Here is a 20663-nt window from a genome sequence, read left to right on the forward strand (position 1 = left end):
GTTATTATACAGCATGGTTGTATAGCAGAATTTGGTGCTAGTAAAAGGCAAGAACCTCTGCAGAATGGGTTGGATAGGGGCGAGCTGCACTACCAGGCCATGCTGTGACAGAATGGGTTGGATTGGGGCGAGCTGCACCACCAGGCCATGCTGTGACAGAATGGGTTGGATTGGGGCGAGCTGCACTACCAGGCCTTGCTGTGACAGAATGGGTTGGATAGGGGCGAGCTGCACCACCAGGCCATGCTGTGACAGAATGGGTTGGATAGGGGCGAGCTGCACCACCAGGCCATGCTGTGACAGAATGGGTTGGATAGGGGCGAGCTGCACTACCAGGCCATGCTGTGACAGAATGGGTTGGATAGGGGCGAGCTGCACTACCAGGCCATGCTGTGACTTGGCTACATGCTGTTTGCAGATGACGTGTTGACACAACGAGTAGCAATACATTCCCAGTCTTCCAGTCCTGAACAAACATAGGCTCGGTCCTGACACTGCTGTTTGCCTTCTTTTAGAGTATTGTGCGTCCATCTGTCAGCACATGTGTTTAACCATGTGCTTACTTAGCACTCACTCACTATTTAATTCTGAGTAATGCCATTCAAACCTTAGTTAACTCTGGTGTGTGTGTGTGTGTGTGTGTGTGTGTGTGTGTGTGTGTGTGTGTGTGTGTGTGTGTGTGTGTGTGTGTGTGTGTGTGTGTGTGTGTGTGTGTGTGTGTGTGTGTGTGTGTGTGTGTGTGTGTGTGTGTGTGTGTGTGTGTGTGTGTGTGTGTGTGTGTGTGTGTGTGTGTGTGTGTGTGTGTGTGTGGCCTTAATCAAATTTGTTTTGGATGATGTTGGACAACATTGCTGACCAGTTCTATACTCTCACCTTTATCAGCCTGCCTTGTGCAACCTCACTTGTTTTTGCCAAAGCAGCTGGAAACGTGTGGTCATCTCAGAATAACAACTGTATAATGACGATTGTTCATTTTGGCAATGAACCAAAATCTTAATCTATGCCTTTGAATACAATGTTTAATCATTAACCGGTTTTTACTGTTTTCCTGATCTGTAACAGATAAAAAGGAAGTACCGGTAAGCCCAAAACAATATTATTAGGTAGTTTGTAATTGATAGTGTCAAATTCTCTTTTATCCTACAGGATAAAAAAATACACAATTACATAGACCTCTTAACTACATTATCCCTATTGGTCCCTTCCTTTTCCAATGGCCTATCTACAAGCTCACAATCTGTCAAAGGTTCACCTATTTTCGCGAAATGTTCTCCAATTATTACATACGCAGATTACACACAGGGACACTGGGGTTCAACTGGTTCAATTATTTGCCACCACCCAAAATAAACCTTTCAGCGTAGTTGTTGTAATGTTTGTGAGCTGGTGAAGGAGGATGAGACATGGGAGCCTGTGATGGCTCAGTGTGTGTGTGTGTGTGTGTGTGTGTGTGTGTGTGTGTGGTTGTGCTGTTGAGAGGCAGCGCGTCCAGACAGGCCTACAGGTATGGGTGGGGGACGGTGTTAAACACTAACCCTGTTGTTATTTGTCGTCACTGTTCCTGTTGGAACACAGGGCCACGGTGGCCCCGGGGCTGCAGATTTTTTTTGGTTGATGGTTTATGTTTTTTTAAATGGCGTTTCACCTCAACAAAGCTCGCACTTATTCCACCACCCCTGAAGCAACAACAGTTTAGACAAAGAAAGGAGTCAATGAATGCACTCGCTATTATTTTGCTTTTTTTATTTTTTTTACCCCAAACCATATCGTTGCTGTCGGACAGAAATCTCCAAATTCTAACGTGTGTGTGTGTGTGTGTGTGTGTGTGTGTGTGTGTGTGTGTGTGTGTGTGTGTGTGTGTGTGTGTGTGTGTGTGTGTGTGTGTGTGTGTGTGTGTGTGTGTGTGTGTGTGTGTGTGTGTGTGTGTGTGTGTGTGTGTGTGTGTGTGTGTGTGTGTGTGTGTGTGTGTGTGTGTGTGTGTGTGTGTGTGTGTGTGTGTGTGTGTGTGTGTGTGTGTGTGTGTGTGAATCCCCTACTTGATCACACTACAACATTACACAAAAGTAGCAGTTCCGTAAGCTCGAAACGCGGCGTGAAGCGACGTGTTTCTCTTGAACTTGTCAATCTGCTACTTTTGCTGTTTTTTTTATTTGAATCCTGAAAAGTGACATTTTTGGACAGAGACAATATATGTTGTAAGTTGGAGTAAGCAGAGCAGGGGCCTGGCCCAGGCGGTGGCGTAACCGTCTGGGCACCCGACTGGTAATCCAGTCGCAGTGTGCCGCGGGTTCGACTCCCGAGCCCGACACGGCCTTTACTGCATGTCTTCCCCCATCTCTCTCCCGTTTCCTGTCAGCCTACTGTCTGTCCCTTCAAAAAAAAACAATAAAAGGCGTAAGCCGCAAAAAAATATCTTAAAAAAAAAAGAAAAAAGCAGAGCAGGGGCCGCTGAGGTCAAGTGAAATGCCCTCACTTTGGCTCATGTCAATAGATAGATAGTCTCCTGTGTGAGACACAACAATCGGTGCCTCTGCTTACAGACGAGCCAAACATGGCAGCCAGAAAGCCGGCTGACATTTCTGTCCATGAAAGAGGTCTGCCCTTCTTTACCCTCTTACCCTTTCACTCACCTTAAATCTACCGTTTGTCTTTGACAGGGACTTTTGGTCGCATCTTCCATGGCGTGCTTTTGGATGAGAAGGACCCCAGTAAGGAAAAGCAAGTCTTTGTGAAGACAGTGAAAGGTAACACACTTGGCTCCCTTAGAGCAAACATTGGTGTCGGTGGTAACGTTTTTATGACTTTATTCCCATCGCCCCCTTTTAATGTGCAGCTTTCCGGGAAGGTACAATAAGGGAAGGGATGTCAGTGGAGCAGTAGTTTTCAATGTGGGGGCCACGGCCCCTAGGGGGGGGGGGGGGTCCGGGGGGCAATCGGGAAGAAGCGAAACATTTATAAATAAATAATTTAAATGAAATTTTGTATTCTAAATGTATTCTTAATTCAGTTCACAATATCGTTGTTCCAGTTTGATAATTTTTAACCTGGCATCCCTATATATATGTCATTATTGGCAAATTCCTTTTCAAATATTTCCAAATTGCTTGAAAATAGCTGATACTACAAGCTCACACCTCGTTGCAGTGTGTTTTGAGCTTAAAGATCAGTAATTGCAGCTATTCTATTTTGCAATAGTGGAGCCACAGCTGAAGGCTATGGCTATTGGGGGTCCTTTGAATGGAGAACTGGAGAAGGTTTGGGAACCCCTGGCTTAGTGCAATAAGATCATACTTAGTATACTGTGGATCCTTAAAGTCTTGAAATGTTAGAAATTCAAAGTATAAAAATGCCTTAAAATATCTGAAATGATAGGAGTTTGGGCATTAAATTTGATCTGGGGACAGAAGTTGCATTTTAGTCCATTATTTATTTTCTGACTTGGGCAGATGCGGAAAACCATATGACACAAAGTACATTACAGAGAACACTGCTTCGGTAGGTGGCGGAATGCCTTATGTGGCTGTGATCCGCATTTTAACCCAAACTAAACTACTGATTCGACTGCTGCAGCTCGGAGAAGGAAAAACAAATGGAACATAACGCTGCAAGCAAACCATGCAATCATGGTGCAATCTCTCAGCAATGGGGAATTGCAAATTTAACAAGAAGTGGTTGGAGGATGACAAATATCGTGGCTGGCTGAAACCTTCCGCTATGCATATGAAGCGTGATGTGAACTTTGTCGCAAACTGAGCTTATATAGCGTGTTCGATTGCTTGAGCCAAAATGCTACTCACGTTAGCCGGTTAGCTAGCTGTGTTGTTAGCACAGCACTGGATCGCCCATCTTAGATCGTCGTCGCCATAAGAATCCATTCTATCCATTTCTTTCAATCGCCTGTATCTCCTATTCCTTGTCCCAGATGGCATTTTGGTCAAAACAGCGTTTCTTTGACCGCACAGATCGGACGATGTAGAGCTCTCCAGAGCTCCGGTCTGGCTTCAGATGGTAAACAAGGCCTGTCCGCTCCGTGTAGCTTCCTAGGTTATGACTACTGCTCATGGACCGGAAATGGCGGCTTTTCAAAATAAGAGCTCAAATTAAAAAAATGCTCTCGTGAATTAGATCCTAATTTTTCAATAAATGCTAGCGGCCTAAGTGTTAAGATCCGACTGTGCTATGCCTTTTGCCCAGACAGTGCAATCTTACACACACTCCCTCTCTGCCCATGGAAGAGGCAGTCTGTGTTGTCTGACATTGATTGCCTTGGAATTAAATAATATTGATCAGCAGCAAAGGTCGTCGTGATCGGTCAGGCTGGATTACCAGCCTAGGTGCCTGGACCACTAGGCCGGCCCTGGCCGGTTATAGAGAATTTAAATTTACAGCAATCGCTTGTGTTCTGGATTAATCAAACTGAATCTGTGGTTATAGCAAACGCAGATCAACATATAATTTGATTTGATACGCTTAACTGGCAACTGCTGATAAAAACACAAGGAATTAACAGTGACACTTTTGTGGAGGATTATAGTAACATTGTAATGACAATAACAATCACTTATTTCAGACGTGTGACTCTGTTGGAAATTACCCGACTATTGCTTCATAAGCTCTAGGATTTGATCGCCTTTCAACAAAACTATATTTGATTGATCTAGAAGTATCACCAACATGTTACTGATTATAGAGAATGTTAAATTATTGTAATCCATCCTTTATTTCCTGTGCAATGGATGAATTAAATGTGTGTTTCAGAGCGAATGTTATGGTATAACGCACAGCACAAATCATTGTGATTGAGACTAACATCTTGACAAAGGAATTTGACAATTGACAAAGGAATTGACACTGGAAAATTAGAATTGCAGACATTCGTTGAGAATTAGGAGTGAGCGAGACCTTTGAAAATGCGTTGCCATGCAGACACGCTCTACCAAACGGATTTGGTTTAGCGGTCATCTGAGAAACCGCTATGGGCTTTCCCATACGTGTGTGGGCAAGACAGACAGATTTTCTTCATATTTTCATAAACAATAATAAATAAATACAGTGAGCGCCAAATTCTCACTGTTTCCATACTGTGGCTATTAATAGCGCGGTAACTGTTACGTGCCTGTGGACACCTAATTTATGCACCATCGCATGACAAGGTGGCACGCAGATCTACAAGCTCATCTGCACTGCAATGTGAGCTTGTAGGTCGCCTGTTTTCGGCATGCGACGCTGTCGTGTGAGAAAGTATTAATCAGTAGGCGAGTCTTTCAGACATATTTGTAGGCTCTTGACTGTATGTTCAACTGCCAGCTGACCTTTGCCCTCTCCATTCTCCATTGTTTACTCAGGGCAGGGTGGATACCAGTGGGCGAACAATATGCTCATGCCACTCTTGTTTTGATTAAACACACGACTTCCTCCACTATGCCCATAGGGCAGGAAACAATACAGCTTGCCTTAAGTAGAGAGCTGCAGTGAAAGCTGCACATGGAGATTAAATAGTGAACCTCTGCAAGCTTGGCAGTAGTTTGTCCTCCCAGGGTTGCTACTCCAGTTGACAAGTAGTGTTGACAGAGTGCCCACGCTGGGTCACCCTTTTAAGGAGCAATTCACCCATTTCCAACCTTGTCTTCATATAATTGGTCCTCACTTACTGTATGTTCGTCATTATAAGATGGGAAACAGATTTTGCTGCACACACACACACACACACACACGCTCTGTGTTTCAGATTTGGGCTGTGGGTAGTTCAGTAACCTTCCTACCAGTGACATCGTCGGTAGGCAGGCTTGGTAATTTCAAAGATTTTAAACCTTTTTTTTTCTTTTCATTTTTAAATACAAGAACAATTATTTCAGTGTGCTATTCTTCCAGTAAGAGAGAGGATGTAGTTTCTATTAGCTTTGAATGCCAGTGTATAATGTCATTGGTTGGCAGGTTTATGAACTGTCCATAGCTCACCTCTGAGAGACAGATCGAGTAGATCGTGGAGTAGGCAATAGTGGCATAATTAGTGAGGACCAATTATATGAAGACGAGGTTGAAAATGGGTGAAGCGCTACCTTAAAGTCCTCTCTGTATTATTCATGGCATGGAAAAGATTTCGGGTCCAGTCACACATGTCAGGTCTCCAGTGTGCAGTGTGTTTAACTTAGGTTGGAGTGTTGACTCACTGAAAGAAAACTCCAAATGAAATGGCTTCCAATTGGGGCCAACGCATAGCGCTTCTCTCCTATTGGTTGGTGCCCGGTCAAGGATCACCAGTGTTACCATGTCTCACTGTAGCACATGTGTGACTGGGCCCTTAGCCAGAAAGAGATACAACTTTCATTGCTTCAGTGCTTCTATGCTTCTTCACAATAATAATATTCTCTCTCATATGACTTTGTTGTCCAGATCACGCATCGGAAGTGCAAGTGACGATGATGATCACAGAAAGCTGCAAGCTTCGAGGCCTCCATCACAGGTGCGTCACCCAACCGCTGCGTCTGTGCAGTCTCCAGCCGAATGGCTCCAATCAAAGGCTAATGAATGAGTCATGCTCCCACAGACTTACCAAACCCAGACTGGGGGATAATATTGGTTTCTTCATCATGTCCTTGTGCTGATATTCATGTCCTCGATGTGAAATAAGTCTTTGGTGGACCGACACCACTACAGTGGGATTGGTCCACCAAAGACAGTCATTTAGGTCCAATACGGTGGTATTTCTCATGAGATTGAGACATCAAGTGTACTTTCAGCTGTGTGTCTGTGGAAGACGTGAGCATCATGAAATCGGCCCTCACCTTCCTCTTTCTGTTGCTGCGAGTCAATGTGGGAAGTGTTTCAGAGCGACTCCTTCCGTTATGGTTGGGAAATAGTGACCCCCACTCACTCAAGCACGCGCGCGCACACACACACACACACACACACACTCAACTCGCATACTTTCATCCCTTCCCATAACCCCTCTGACACAAATTGTCATGCAGTGAGATGTGCGTTATACATACTCAAGTGCCCACACAACTACTGTCATACTCATAAATCAAGTGCTGACATGTTGACTCCGCCGGTTTCCAGAAATCTGTTGCCCATAAGTCAAGTATGTATAGAGGACGGAGAGAAGCCCATGGTGATGCTGCCCTTCATGGCCTGGGGCAACCTCAAGCTGTTCCTGCGGCAGTGCAAGCTGGCCGAGGCCAACAACCCACAGGTGAGATGCTGGAACGCCATGCGGCTGCTGGAGTCTCTGCAGTTTTAAGTTACACATGTTGACTGCCAGTTACTAATTAATTAATTCATTGCCATGGTCTTGACTCTTTTCAGTGGAGACTCTTGTTTTGAAGGCTATAACGGGTCCTGAGACGTGAACCGGAAGTAAACAAAGGCTGTGTAAAGTGACAACGCGATCTTATTTTCTTAGTTATGGGCCGTGAATAAAGCTTGTTTTGACCAAAAATGCAATCTGGGAAAAGAATCTGAGAAAAATGCAGGTGAGGTTCCCAGTTCGATCCCGGGCTCCCCCAAGTGTCCTTGAGCATAGCTCAAGGACACAGCTAATCTACTATATAAATGCACCATTTACCATTCATACTGTACATTGCCGAAGAGCGCAATCTAATCGATAAAAAGTATACTCTACAATGGCAGTCAATGTTGAGATGTTGCATGTCCTCATTATGTTGAATTACAGATCAAGGCATTGGCTATGGCTGAAACAAGATCAGGAAAACGGTTTCTCCCTCTGCCACAGAGCTTCACAGATCATTCTCTGTTTGCAATTGTCAGCTGCAATTGACACCAAGCAATAATGGCGCGTTTCCAGTGTTATTAGGAGGATTTTCAATGCGGTCTTAAGAGCTCATGCTCAGGGCACAGATTTTAGTTTTCTAGGAAAAGACAGTCAGGCTTTTGTTCTCATCAACCCCAGGGAGGGTTTGATCTACTTGGCATAGGCATACTGTCGATCTAACCAATCACTCAGCCACAAAGCGCAACATTCACTTTAAGAGGTACACTTTGGCATAGCAAATGCCCCCCCACCTATCCACAAGATGAAGCTTGCCACCCATTTACATCTCTTTTGTAAAGCTTCAGGTAACGTCAACACCTTAATTCTCAGCTGTGTCATTATATACTTTTGGCAGGTGTAGAGGCTGACAAAGACATAGTCATTAACTTCTTCCTCGTGCTGTTGCAATAAACATCAATCCAAACAATATCAACAGTGTAAACAGTCGGGGGCTAGATCAAACTGTCTGGAACGCACCGAAGTAGCATAGCATTAAAGTTTGGCTCTCGTTCCGAGAGTGAACATCTGGTTTTGAAGTAACAGTGTTGTGCAGAATGTGTGCACATCGCTCAGCTTTGAACAGCTGTCATTTTCTCCCTGGCAATGTGAGCCGTTCCATCGCCTAATTGTGCATGGCGAGCCCGGAGAGCTCTGGCCGCTTCGCCAGGATCTGTAAATCCCAGTAAGAATGATGCCTAGGCCGGTGCCTTCTTGGAGCTTTATTCACTGGTTGCCAAGAGTTTGTTTCCCCTCAACGGGTCCAGTTGATATGAGTTGAGTCACACCATCAGATAAAGCGGTGGCATGTTAGACAGTTGTAAATCTGCGCTATGTGCATCATTCTGAGCCAGTACTCATGTGTTTGAGCGCATCTGGCCGGGCCAGCATTACATGAAGAGAAGATGGTGTACACAAAGCAAAAGCCTGCTCCGTCGGGAGCTGGCCTTACAGGGCATTACCACATCAATGCCCGTGTGTTCCTTTTTAACTTGTACAGGATGTTTATAGAAAACACATCCAAGATCCAGTAATTGGTCTCAAAATTGCCACTGAGATATCAAGCAATACCGGCCAATTAGGTGGTTAATGAGAGAGAAGGACTTTGGGGCCTGTGTGTGTGTGGCCATGTCATGTGTGTGGCATATATATATATATATATATATATATATATATATATATATATTTATGCCCAGCTAAGTCAATTTTTGTGTAGTGTAGTTCAGGCATGCATTGTAGTGTTTGTCTGCATGTTTTGCGATGATTTCTGAAATGATTTGAATTCATGTGACTGTACAGTGTATCAATACTCTGTAGTTCAGCATGTGGGCATGTTAACCAATATAAGGTCAAGCTCTAATTGGATTATTTAGCACCACAACGCAAGTTATATTTTGGTGTCATGACAGAGTGCATGTATGTATTGAAAATGTATATGGCGAGTAATTGACACATGTCCAGTAAAATGTCTGAACATTATGGCCGACTACGGCGACTAGTGTGTATCCTAGTGTGACTTCTGATGCTAGCTTAAAACTTTTGTAATGGCCTTTCCACTGTACCATTTCATTGTTCAAGTCTTTTGCACTCGGGAGCTGTAAAACTGTCAGCTTATCCATGTCCCGATTTTTTTCTTTGTAAGGAACACAATTCCTAGTTGTGTAATACACCATCATTCAACTATTGTCTGTCTGTCTGCCTTTGGTTTCCTTCCAGGCCGTCTCTCAACAGGACTTGGTGTACATGGCCATCCAGATTGCATGTGGGATGAGCTACCTAGCCCGCAGGGAGGTCATCCACAAAGACCTGGCTGCAAGGAACTGTGTGTGAGTGTCCATTACCCAGCTTCCATCTGCTGTTGGTTCCTTGTACAACCTAATATCACATAACAAAACAAGCCTTTATCAGGCTATTGTTTGCCCAAAATGAAAAGACAAGTGTGCAGCTTGTTAAAAGTAAGCATCAATATACATTATACTTCAGTGTATGGTGGTGTTTCACAGAAAAAAGTGTTGACACTACATTGCATAGAAGTATACATTTGCCTTGAAAGCAGTGTCCGATTCTCTTGTCCCACAACAGCATTGATGACAACATGCAGGTGAAGATCACAGACAACGCTCTGTCCCGGGACCTGTTCCCCATGGATTACCACTGTCTGGGGGACAACGAGAACCGGCCTGTCCGCTGGATGGCCCTGGAGAGCCTTCTCAACAATGACTTCTCCAGTGCCAGTGACGTGGTGAGAATGTCAGCTCTAAATATACTGCTTACTTCCTAGCCACGATCTATCTCTCTCTCCCCCAGTTGTATATATTTACATAATAACCTGACACCCGTCACTGCTGTCAAAATAGTACACGACTAAGATGGTTATTTTAGGGCCCTTTAAAAATAGTTAAATACGGTTTCTGGACGTGTGACACAGAGAGAGGGAGTGCCATGCAGGAAATGGGGACTAGTGATATTGGGTGCCATCCTTTTTTAGAAGCCCTGCCTCTCAGTGTGCAGGGGAAGGGAGGTCCGCTATTGGGGACAATGTGCCTCTGGCAGTGACAAACGGTGTTTCCAGTATGAGGGTAGTGGAGGGAGCATTGCACATGATGAACAGGAAGCTTGGTTGGTCCTCAGAGACACCCCTCTCACAAACAGACGTGTCCCAGCCAGACATGTCGCCCCTCACCCACCTACCCAGTACCCACCCCCAGCATTCCTGCTGTGAAACCAACGTAGGTCTACACTTCTCTGTACCGTCAGTAAAGATAAATTAAACGTAATACAGAAGCCTAGACACTGAACTCCGAGCCACTGAACGTCATCAGTGAGTGAGTCAGTGTGTATAGATTTAAACATGCCATTCATCACAGTTTTAGCACACCAGACATGCCAGTAGACTAGCATGAGAGGGTGCGATATGGGGAAGGATGGAGCTTACCTGGAAACGTTGGCAACATCATTGATGCTTATACGGAAATGGGGTGGATTTCCTCTGGACAAACCCTTATTGGTCATCTCTGCGAACTATTGTCCTCCCCAAAAGCCAACGCTCACTTTCACTTCCTTTAAAGGCCAGGGCTCGGCAAAGGTCACGCTAACACGCTAGCTTACCGCGAAGTTAGACCCTCTCGGGAACAATGAACTGTGTTCTACAGATATGTCATCGTCAGGTATGTAAACACTGGACGGTTTTAGCTTAGATAATTGGCAGATAATTAGTCTAATGGCTTGATTCCTAAAATGGAATGGAATGAGTGGAAGTGATATGTATATAGCAGTTACTATGCAGCCTAGTTCTCAACCACATTAACCCTGGCGACATACGTATAGGGCTTAAGTGGTTCAAGCGGTTACTTTAACTCTCAAAGGCAGCACATAAGATCCATAATGACCGACCTCTTAAAATCAGTTCAAATATTTGGGAAACAACATCACTATGTACTGTATATATGGCGTTGGTGTCTGCCGTTTGTTTCCAGGAAACATCGCAGATGAACACGCTGGTGCTAGACTGATATGTTAGTGCCAACGTTCACGTGCCCTGTCTGTGTTGTGTCAATGTTTCCACAGTGGGCCTTTGGAGTAACGCTGTGGGAGCTGATGACTCTCGGCCAGACCCCCTACGTTGACATCGACCCCTTTGAGATGTCTGCCTACCTGAAGGACGGCTACAGAATAGCGCAGCCTATCAACTGTCCGGATGAACTGTACGTAATTTAACCTTTTAACCCTACGTGGTTATGCAAGTCCGTATGGACCAGAATGACAATTGAATATACTCCCACTTTCCAAGGCCTGATTGAGACGGAATGTGTTTATTTGTGCTGATTTAGCATGATGGTTCAGAATTCTGATAACGCTGGTTTTATTGGCCACCCCGGTGCTGTCTTGTTTCTCATGCATACCATGTCTCCCGGGATTATTTTTAGTGATGGAATTCGCCAGATGTTCATTAGCTACAGTTAGCCTGCAAGAATGATAAACAACAGTTCTAATTGTTCGAGAAGAAAAGAAAACATTATATGCCCCCTTGCCTGCCCTCGTGGCCATATTTTTCGTTGTTATCCACATACACACTCCTAATGTAAATTTGTGGACGTCTCTAGTGAGCCAAGTGTGTGAGGGTTCAGTTCGCCAGGAATGCTTCTTATTGCAGACCCCCTACAAATGAAGCCCACCAGCGTTGCTAAATCCACTTCATGTCCAACAGCCACCCGCATTGTTTATCAAAATCCTGCAACTGTCATGATGGAGCTGGCCATGAGAGAAAGGCCAGGCTCGGCATTAGCACAACACAGCATAATTATCATGCCCACAATCAAAATTCCAATTTTAGGCTGTCACTTTTTTTGAGTGGTGTAAACCACTCCAACAACTGGCTTTGTACCCGTGTTCGTACCAAAAAAATCACACCCGTGTGAACTGAGTGGTGTAAGGTTTTATATAGCATGATCAGCTGTGGTCTGACGTAATGTCTGACGTAATGAAATAAGGTAAGGTATTATGTAGCCTGATCAGCTCTGATCTGACGTAATGAAATCACACCCGGATGTGATTTCACAACTGGCTTTTTCTGTGCAGAGAAAATGACCATGGTTGCTACGGTCATCCAGTTCACCCGGGTGTGATTTAATTACGTCAGAAATTATTTTGAACATAGCAACCATGCTCATTTTTTTCTGCACACAAAAGCCAGTTGTAGGAGTGGTTTACACCACTCAAAAAATGAGCATGGTTACTATGGTCACTGAGATTACGTCAGACCACAGCTGATCAGGCTATATAAGACCTTGCACCACTCAGTTCACACAGGTGTGATTTTTTTATCAGTGGTTGGAAAGTTTTCAAATCTTTGGAGACAGTATACAATCAAATGTTCCGTCAATTTACTTTGCTCTGTCTATAACTCGTCCTTTACCCTTGCATTAGCACATTCTCAAAAAAACACTTGCACAGCTGGATTGCCAGTATGATTTGTACAAAAACATTACAAGCGATCCAAATCTCCTAGCATTATGCCATGACTTTGACACACATCCAAATAGTTTACATTTTCACCTGTGCACACACGATGGCATTGCTCAATGGAATGCTTGTTCAGAAGCTTGTATCTTCCAGATAGGCAACATAATTCATAGAATTTCCTATCAGGAATTTGTAACAACAATGCTTTCATAACTACTCCGTTGTCAACAACATTGGACCTAGTACATCACATGGCAGCTCAGTGTGGCTCCTGTCAGCAGTGTCAGGGTGTTTAAAGTAATTAAAACGTCATTTTCCTGACAATTACTTTGTTTGAACTCAACTTTTGGAAAAAGTAACATTCCTGGGGCGCCCGCTGGCCAAGTGGTCCAGGCGCATGCCACATATAGGCTTTGGCCTGACAGCGAGTCGCGTGTTCGAGTCCCGTTCATGACGACCTTTGCTGCATGTCTCTCCCCCTCTCTCTCTCTCTCTCTCCCTCTTTCCTGTCTATCTTCACTTGACACTGTCAATAAAGGCAGAAAAGCCAAAAACAAATCTTAAAAAAAAAAAAAAAAAAGTAACATTCCTATTCCTACTGAAGGAAATCCTAGTTGAAGATAAGTATCAGGCTCTTGTGTAGTTGAATCTGGAATCTTCCCCCTGAACAGAATAGCTGTTGAGTTGATTTCCCTAAAGGAAAAGAAGCCGCTGGGAATAATCAGAAGATTCAGTACTGATAACAGAATTCAATTAAATCTAATTTCTTTATCAGTGCTGTACAGGCAGGTCCACTTCACTGCCTTCAGTATACGTCAGATCAACACATTTTCAGACTTGTAAAACGTTCATTCCTATTCAAATGTCTGTGTATTTTGATACAATGAAATAATGTGCACTGGTTCTCTCTGCCTCACCACAAAGGACACACCATCCCAAAACCAACAAAAGAATACCCACTACAGACCTACCTAGACTGTGTACACAATGCACGTATATGTATACATTATATAAACCACAATATACAGTCAGTAGTACAGGATAGCATTACAGTACAGATTATTATACATTAATGATGTGCGGTGCATATGAGTGCGTCAGCTGTTCAGCAACCATGACAGCCTGTGGAAAGAAACTGTTACTGAGATGGCTGGTGTGTGTGATTTGATGCTTGGGTTTTAGATGGAAGGAGCCAGAACAGAACAGTGTCGTTACAGGGAAACGTTGCAGATTTTCATCTTATCTCATTGTTCTGATCTGAGGAGATCAATAATATATTTATATGAGAAAAAAACCTTCCTATTTCTCTGTGAAATGTTGACGTCATGAAACAATGACCTCAAATGCATTGTTTCACGTCACTGAGCGCACTGAATGTACCCACTTTTGCAGCAAGTGATGTTATGAAATTGTGGTAGTTCTGTGCCAATGGTTTCTGCTGCCGTCTTCACACTCCTAGCAGTCTGCAGCCCTGAGCAGTGAGGTTGCCAAACCACACTTTGATCAGCCTGTCAGAACACTCTGTGGTACAGCAGTAAAAGTTCACAGGAGCTTTGGTACTCCCATAAATTCTAGAGACGCCCCTGAAAATACCGTCTCTGCTGTGCTCTCTTTTTTTTAAATACTGTTTTTATTAGGCATTTTGTATATGACATAACTTCAGAATATCATTGACAGATAATGAGTAAGTAAGTGATATAAAATGAAAATAATAATAGTGACGGGTAGTGTAAATGTTCCAAATACAATACATAATAAAAAAGGTATATAAATGTGACAACAGGACAGACACTCTTGCTCTCAAACTTTCCCAACACGTTGTTGTAAATCAACTGAATTACAGACATTTTTCTTTTTAAATGAGAAAAAATAAAATAAAGAAAACACTTTTTTTTCCCCTTTTTTTCTTTCCTTTCCAATTTTCGATTGTTATCTATTGTGTAGGAGGGGTTAGCGTGCACCTATTGAAATAGTCAATGAAGGGTTGCCATGTCTCATAAAATCTATCTTCACTCCCTTCTGCTGTGCTTTCTTGACGATGTATTTGTGAGGGTGTTTGAGATGTTTAAACAGAGAAATCTACAACCATCAATGAACAGTTTCAACCCATTGAAGTGATTTTATGTGATCTTTATGAAGTCAATAATTATGCAATCCTTAACGACATTTTTTTGAATGAAAGTAACCCTAAGTCAGAATTGCTAATGAAAGCAGCTCATTTTTCTAACCTGTGCTATGCTTCATAGGTTTGCTGTAATGGCTTGTTGCTGGGCTCTGGACCTGGAGGAAAGGCCGAAGTTTCAACAGCTTGTTCAGTGTCTCACCGAGTTCCATGCAGCGTTGGGGGCCTACGTGTGAGGGACGAGCCTTGATTTTCTTCTTTGTTTTTCGAAGAACAGCCAAACCGGAAGCACTAATCTTGAGGAGCAACATGAATGAAATTGTGCCTTATCAAAAGAAAGAACAGACTTTCAACTCTAACATTTCTACTATGTACAGTGTTTTGGGAGGGTCTTAGTTTAATGAAACTTTTACTCCATAGTCGATTTTAAACAATTTGTTTTCAGAGCTGAATAAGGATTCTCTGTTGAAGTGATATTATTTCATACCTTTCAAAATGTAGTGGTGTACTCATTTTGCCAAGAGGACCTAAACAACGGAAAGACATTCTCTTCTCGGCCTGTCACTGTATAGGGAGACTGTTCCCAGAGAGGCTGTTGTGCCATCTTACAGCATATTGCTTTTTTCCCAATTTGAAAGCCTGATTTTAAAAGACGAAATATTTTCTACAGTTTTGTATCTTAAGAGAGAAAAGGTGTACATTTGTTATTATGATAGAAATGCTTTGTGGAGGGCAAATCCACAATGATGTACTATGGGTACCAAACCTGACTTGAGGGCTTCTCCTGTATGTTCCTTCCTATATTCTCAACATGCTGCTTTAGTCTGAGCCTGAGTTCTACTTAGTTGCTCGCAGGTCTCACGCACAGATAATTGCAGATACATACCGTGTGCTATTTTCAGTGTGCAACACCGACATGCAACTAAGTATAACCCAGGCTTTATTCTGCTAATGGTAAACTCTAGATTGGTACTGGAACCCTGTTCAGCTGTGCGTTTGTTTTGGATGTGTTTTAATGACGACCTGCTTGAGCCTTTTCTCAGTGGTCCTTGGTTTTCCTCTAGAGGACACACACTGGCGCCGTCACAGTCAGCAAAGAATGTGTTCACCCAGCAGCGTGGTCGTGGATCAGAGCCCGGAGTGGACCCCATGGGACTACGGACGCCTAAAGCACACTCCCGCATGAACTTCCTTTGAAATTAGATCTGGAGTGGTTTATCAATGTTACCAATATTGCAGGAAAGTTGCCCTTTGTCCTTTTTTTATTGTATACCAGCAAATCCCCATCTTCCAAAACAGGGTGTCATTATTTTTGTATTTTATGTTCAATTGTTCTGCGTCAGAACACAGCCTATCACAGGATTTTTAGAATGATTTTGTGAATAACTAGAACACTAATAATCACTGTGAAACACAATGTTGCCAATCTGGCTCATCTAATCTTACACCTTTAACATCTTTGATGTGTCTCTATGGTCACTGCATGTTGAATTAAGGATATCTTGTAAATTGCTTTGTGAATTCATATCCACAAATTAAACGGGACCTGTTAAAAACGGGCAGTCATTTTTTCAACCCCATTCAATGTATCGGCACATTGCAGATGTTTAGATTCTCATATTCTACATGGGAAAATAAGCTTCATTATCACTTGAAGTGGAGGTACTCTGATTTAGCTGTTTAGTATGTTTAGTATCATTTGTTTGCAGTGGCCATTGTCGAAGGCTGTTTTGTTTTAAGCTTTAGGGTGAAGTCACAGAAGGTCGGTTCATGATGGCGTCATGGAAATGTTCGCTAAAACCCAGTCTGATGAAACCCAGTTAAAACCACGTTTAACAAGATCCGTCCATTATAATCTAGTTCTGTGGAAGAAAAAGAAAGCTCCTAATTGAAGTGGTCTGCTCATTCAGAACAGATTTACTATGTTAATTACAGTATATGATGAAACTCAAATTAATGTGGTATTTTTTTAATCAAGACTGTTATTCATAGAAGCGTTGTGTTCCTTATTGTAATTTGGAAATGTCACTTCTGGAAGCACACAATTTCCACATATAATAGGCTACAGGCTATATTAAAATATACAGAGAAATATACCTCAACTAAATTATATTATCAATAATTTGATGAATTGATATGATGAATAACTAAACATTTGGTAAAAACATTTGGGCCTAAAAGTTAATTTATGTTTTTTGTATTTGACTAGTGCTTATGCTGAGTAGGCCTAATTTGACACGTAGCCTACATGAACAATATAGCTTTTTAAACCAATGAAATTACAATGGTGATGCAATGACGGGATAATGTATACCGGTAAGTCTTTTATAGACATCATAGACTGTAAAGTTAGACTAACCTACTGTATTTCATAGTTAATTTGCCACGGAATTAACCAACTTTTTATTTGAGGTAAAAATGATTTGTTTCTGCTGCGATAAGTAGGAATTAAGTTAGGAACCACAGTAACCCTTAATTGTAAGCTTAATATACATTAACTACATTAAGACTAGGCCTACTCGACAAGGGCTAGACAAAGACATAATGTTGTCTAGACAGAAGTTTATTTTGAGGATTCCCGCACCCTGACCCAATGCATAATCCCCTATTGGGACGTATACATGGGTGGGGACAATCGCGTCGTAGGCTATGCCAAAATCCAAATATGTAGTTGGTTGATAACGCACTCGCAGTTTCAAAACATTTACGCGTGTATAGTTGTGTGGGCTGAGTCCCATCCATTACATCACTGACAGTCGGCCATAAAACCCTAAAGCACACCACTGACACACAAGCTCTGCTCCACACACTTACGCATGGTGGGACAAGAACCGGACTACACTCAAAGACATGGAGATATATTCAAAGAAAATGAAGAAACCAACATCATTACTTTACAACGTAAAGGTAGGCTTCAGTGTTCTGTTATGAGTGAAATTATATAATATACCGGTAGCTTACTATAACAATTCACAATAAAATTACGGAAACTTTTTAACACAAAATCTGCAGATGGTAAATTATGCAGACTTGTCTTTTTGATTCGCAACGCATTTGGATGAACATTTATATTTAGCTCTAATTTGTAACCGAAGTTGTGTGATACTGAAAGTGATTAGGCCTACCTTTGAACCATCTGCTGACAAGTGTTTGCTTTGGCATTTGAATTCATTGTCTGTTTTGAAAGGTGATAGGATAACTACATGAAGTTGGTGCTTCCGAAGTGTTTACTGTAAATACAATTCATGCTACAGGTGTAGGCATTGATGATTGGGTCATAGTCATATTTCGACAAAATTCAACATGAGATTTAATCATGCACAAATAACCTTAACTTTACCTTACAACAGAATTAGAAGTTTAGTTTAGTTTTCTTGCAACAAAAAAATCTTACATTTGGTGTGCCACTGCCAATCTTTCATCATCATTTTCATCATTTCATCATTTTACTGACTGACTTTGATCAAGATAATGTGGTATTGACCAATGAAGAATTTTCTTAATTTGTAACTCAGCCTACCATAGAAGTAGGCTACACGAGATTATTTAATGCCTAGAAATATTTCTAGTCTAGGCATAGCCTATAGCAAATAAAATATTTAAAATGATAATGAGATAATGAAAGAAAATTCAGGTAGAAGTTTGTTTAACTTTTAAGGATTAACTTCAAAGAAGATGGAGAAAACCTTCCTGGGACAGTTCATATTGCCAAAATCCAGAGCTGTAGTGTTGATCCTCAGGTTTCTTCTCACACGCTTCAGTAGGTCCTGTCAGGTCCACATTTGATGTGGAGATCAGGAGGTTTTTGCAATCTCCATCTTATCTCATCACTTCCAAAGTCCTGTAGCAGGTGGTATTTCTCAAAATGAAGATTTTGAGAAATACATATATCATGTCATACATCATCTGCATCTCAGTCCGGCCAATCAGAATTTGCGTCCTCACTGTTGGGACAAACGCTCGAAGCTGGCCATTCATTATCTATGACATTCAATGTTTGTGTTAGGACAATGTTTGTTACACACACCCTCAAAGCTGGACATAGGAGGGGCTATAGTGCCCCTCAAAAATAAATGTGCAATAAACTGAAACTGAAATGGTTTCTTCAGAGTGATGCCAAACTTAACCACTTAAACCCATATATACTTCATCGATCGACTGGTGGTGTCTGTCTCCCAGAGGTATATATACTTGGTCCACTTGATTTCCCCTCTACACCAAATATCTTAATCTAAAATAGCCAATCTACAGATCTGCTAGATAAAATATGGTTCCTCATATGGTTCTGTAGAACCATATGAGGAACATGTATAACCACCACTCACTAAATACATGTTGTTTTTAGTACAGTAGGTGATAGTTCTTTCTGGAACATACTGTTGTATATTATTATATACTATTACATAACCATGAACCATTATAAGCGTCATCATTATCCCTCTCTGTGAGTACCGTAGATGTGTCAACAGAGGAGTAGCAGGTATGACTAATTGCATCATGAGATTCATGACGAACACTAGTAATGTAGGAACATGTCGTTCAGTATGCTTGTTTGTGTGTCTTAACTGAGGTAAATGTACAACTGAAGAAAACTGACTGAGTCATGGGAGCAATGCCTGCAGAAAGACGTTTTAGCTTCATCAACTCTTCTTACTCTCACTTCTCACATTGGTGAAGGAAGTGTAGCTTAGTTTATTTGAAATAGAACAGAAGTGGTAAAACAGAGAGGTCTTAAATGCAGGTAAATGAAAACCCCAATTGCAAATCCCTTTGCATCGCCGTAAAGTAATACAATGGGCAAATATGCAATTGGAATGTACAACAAATTGCAATTCGTAATAAAATATCTGGGGTAAATAGTAGGCTATCACAACTTCAGCCAGGCAGGAATTCCAGCCAGGAAGTTATGTTCACATAACACCGGGGCAGCGGTGGCCGAACGGTTTGCGGAGCGGTCTTGTTATCGGAAGGTCGCCAGTTCGTATCCCCGGACCGGCACGTTAAAATTACCACCGCTGAAGTGCCCTTGAGCAAGGCATTGAACCCCTACCATGAAATGTTCTATGAGCAGGGTCTGGCTGTAAACAAGTTCATCGAGCTTAGTCCATTCACCCTGCGTAAACAAAGAACTTTGCTTTCTAAAAATGGCTTATGAGGATTTATTTTATCTGTTCTGTCAGTAATGCAAGAACTTGGTTTAACCTTATGGCCGTCAAGAAATTACAACAATGAAAATTGGCCCCGTTTCTCTTTCATGAAAGACGAAATCATAGCACGTTGAGTGCCAGCAGGTCAACAAAGGTTTCACTAGGACCTACAGTATCAAAGTCATCCATCTTTTCTTGACACAAGAACATACTGTGCGGGCCCTGGCTTTGTGTTTAAAAGTTTCATGAGGACACTCTCTGTTTGTCCTTTTTTAGAGAGGCCTTGAACCTATTTGCTGAGGGCTACATCTAGACCACACTTAAAGACACCTGTATATTCTCTGAAGCATTAACCCACCCCAACCATGCACCACCTTCTTTACTCTAACTTCAAAGTCAGGTTTTAACAACATAGGGCCTATAGGCATTTGTGCTAAATGAACAGCACCAAAGAGATGGTTTGCGCATGTTCTGAGGAAGACAATCACAGCATTCCTCTCTGACCTGACTTAAGCCCCTGACAAGATCTTTGCTTTTATCTCAGTTCAGCGCAGTTAATTAAAACACTTGAGCTCATTGTGGGTCATTTTATGGGAGCATTTTAGCTGTTCCCGTTGCTCTTTGCAATCATTATTTGTCCCCTTTTCTGTATGACAGTGCT

At 42.2% G+C, this 20663-nt stretch overlaps 1 protein-coding gene across 3 annotated transcripts in view; it reads left to right on the forward strand.

The window, feature by feature from the left end:
* The window catches only part of ryk (receptor like tyrosine kinase), a 62006-nt gene extending 45595 nt beyond the window's left edge, over positions 1–16411 (forward strand). For all 3 annotated transcript variants that reach the window (XM_079506936.1, XM_079506938.1, XM_079506937.1), the window contains 7 exons: positions 2658–2744; positions 6394–6463; positions 7063–7195; positions 9488–9597; positions 9854–10013; positions 11339–11475; positions 14980–16411. In XM_079506936.1, coding sequence (XP_079363062.1) covers positions 2658–2744; positions 6394–6463; positions 7063–7195; positions 9488–9597; positions 9854–10013; positions 11339–11475; positions 14980–15091 — 809 coding nt within the window. In that variant the 3' untranslated portion in view covers positions 15092–16411. The remainder of the gene's footprint in view (positions 1–2657; positions 2745–6393; positions 6464–7062; positions 7196–9487; positions 9598–9853; positions 10014–11338; positions 11476–14979) is intronic.
* The last annotated feature ends 4252 nt before the right edge of the window (positions 16412–20663 follow it).

Source organism: Electrona antarctica (genome assembly GCF_951216825.1).
Source record: "Electrona antarctica genome assembly, chromosome: 7".
Taxonomy (NCBI): domain Eukaryota; kingdom Metazoa; phylum Chordata; class Actinopteri; order Myctophiformes; family Myctophidae; genus Electrona; species Electrona antarctica.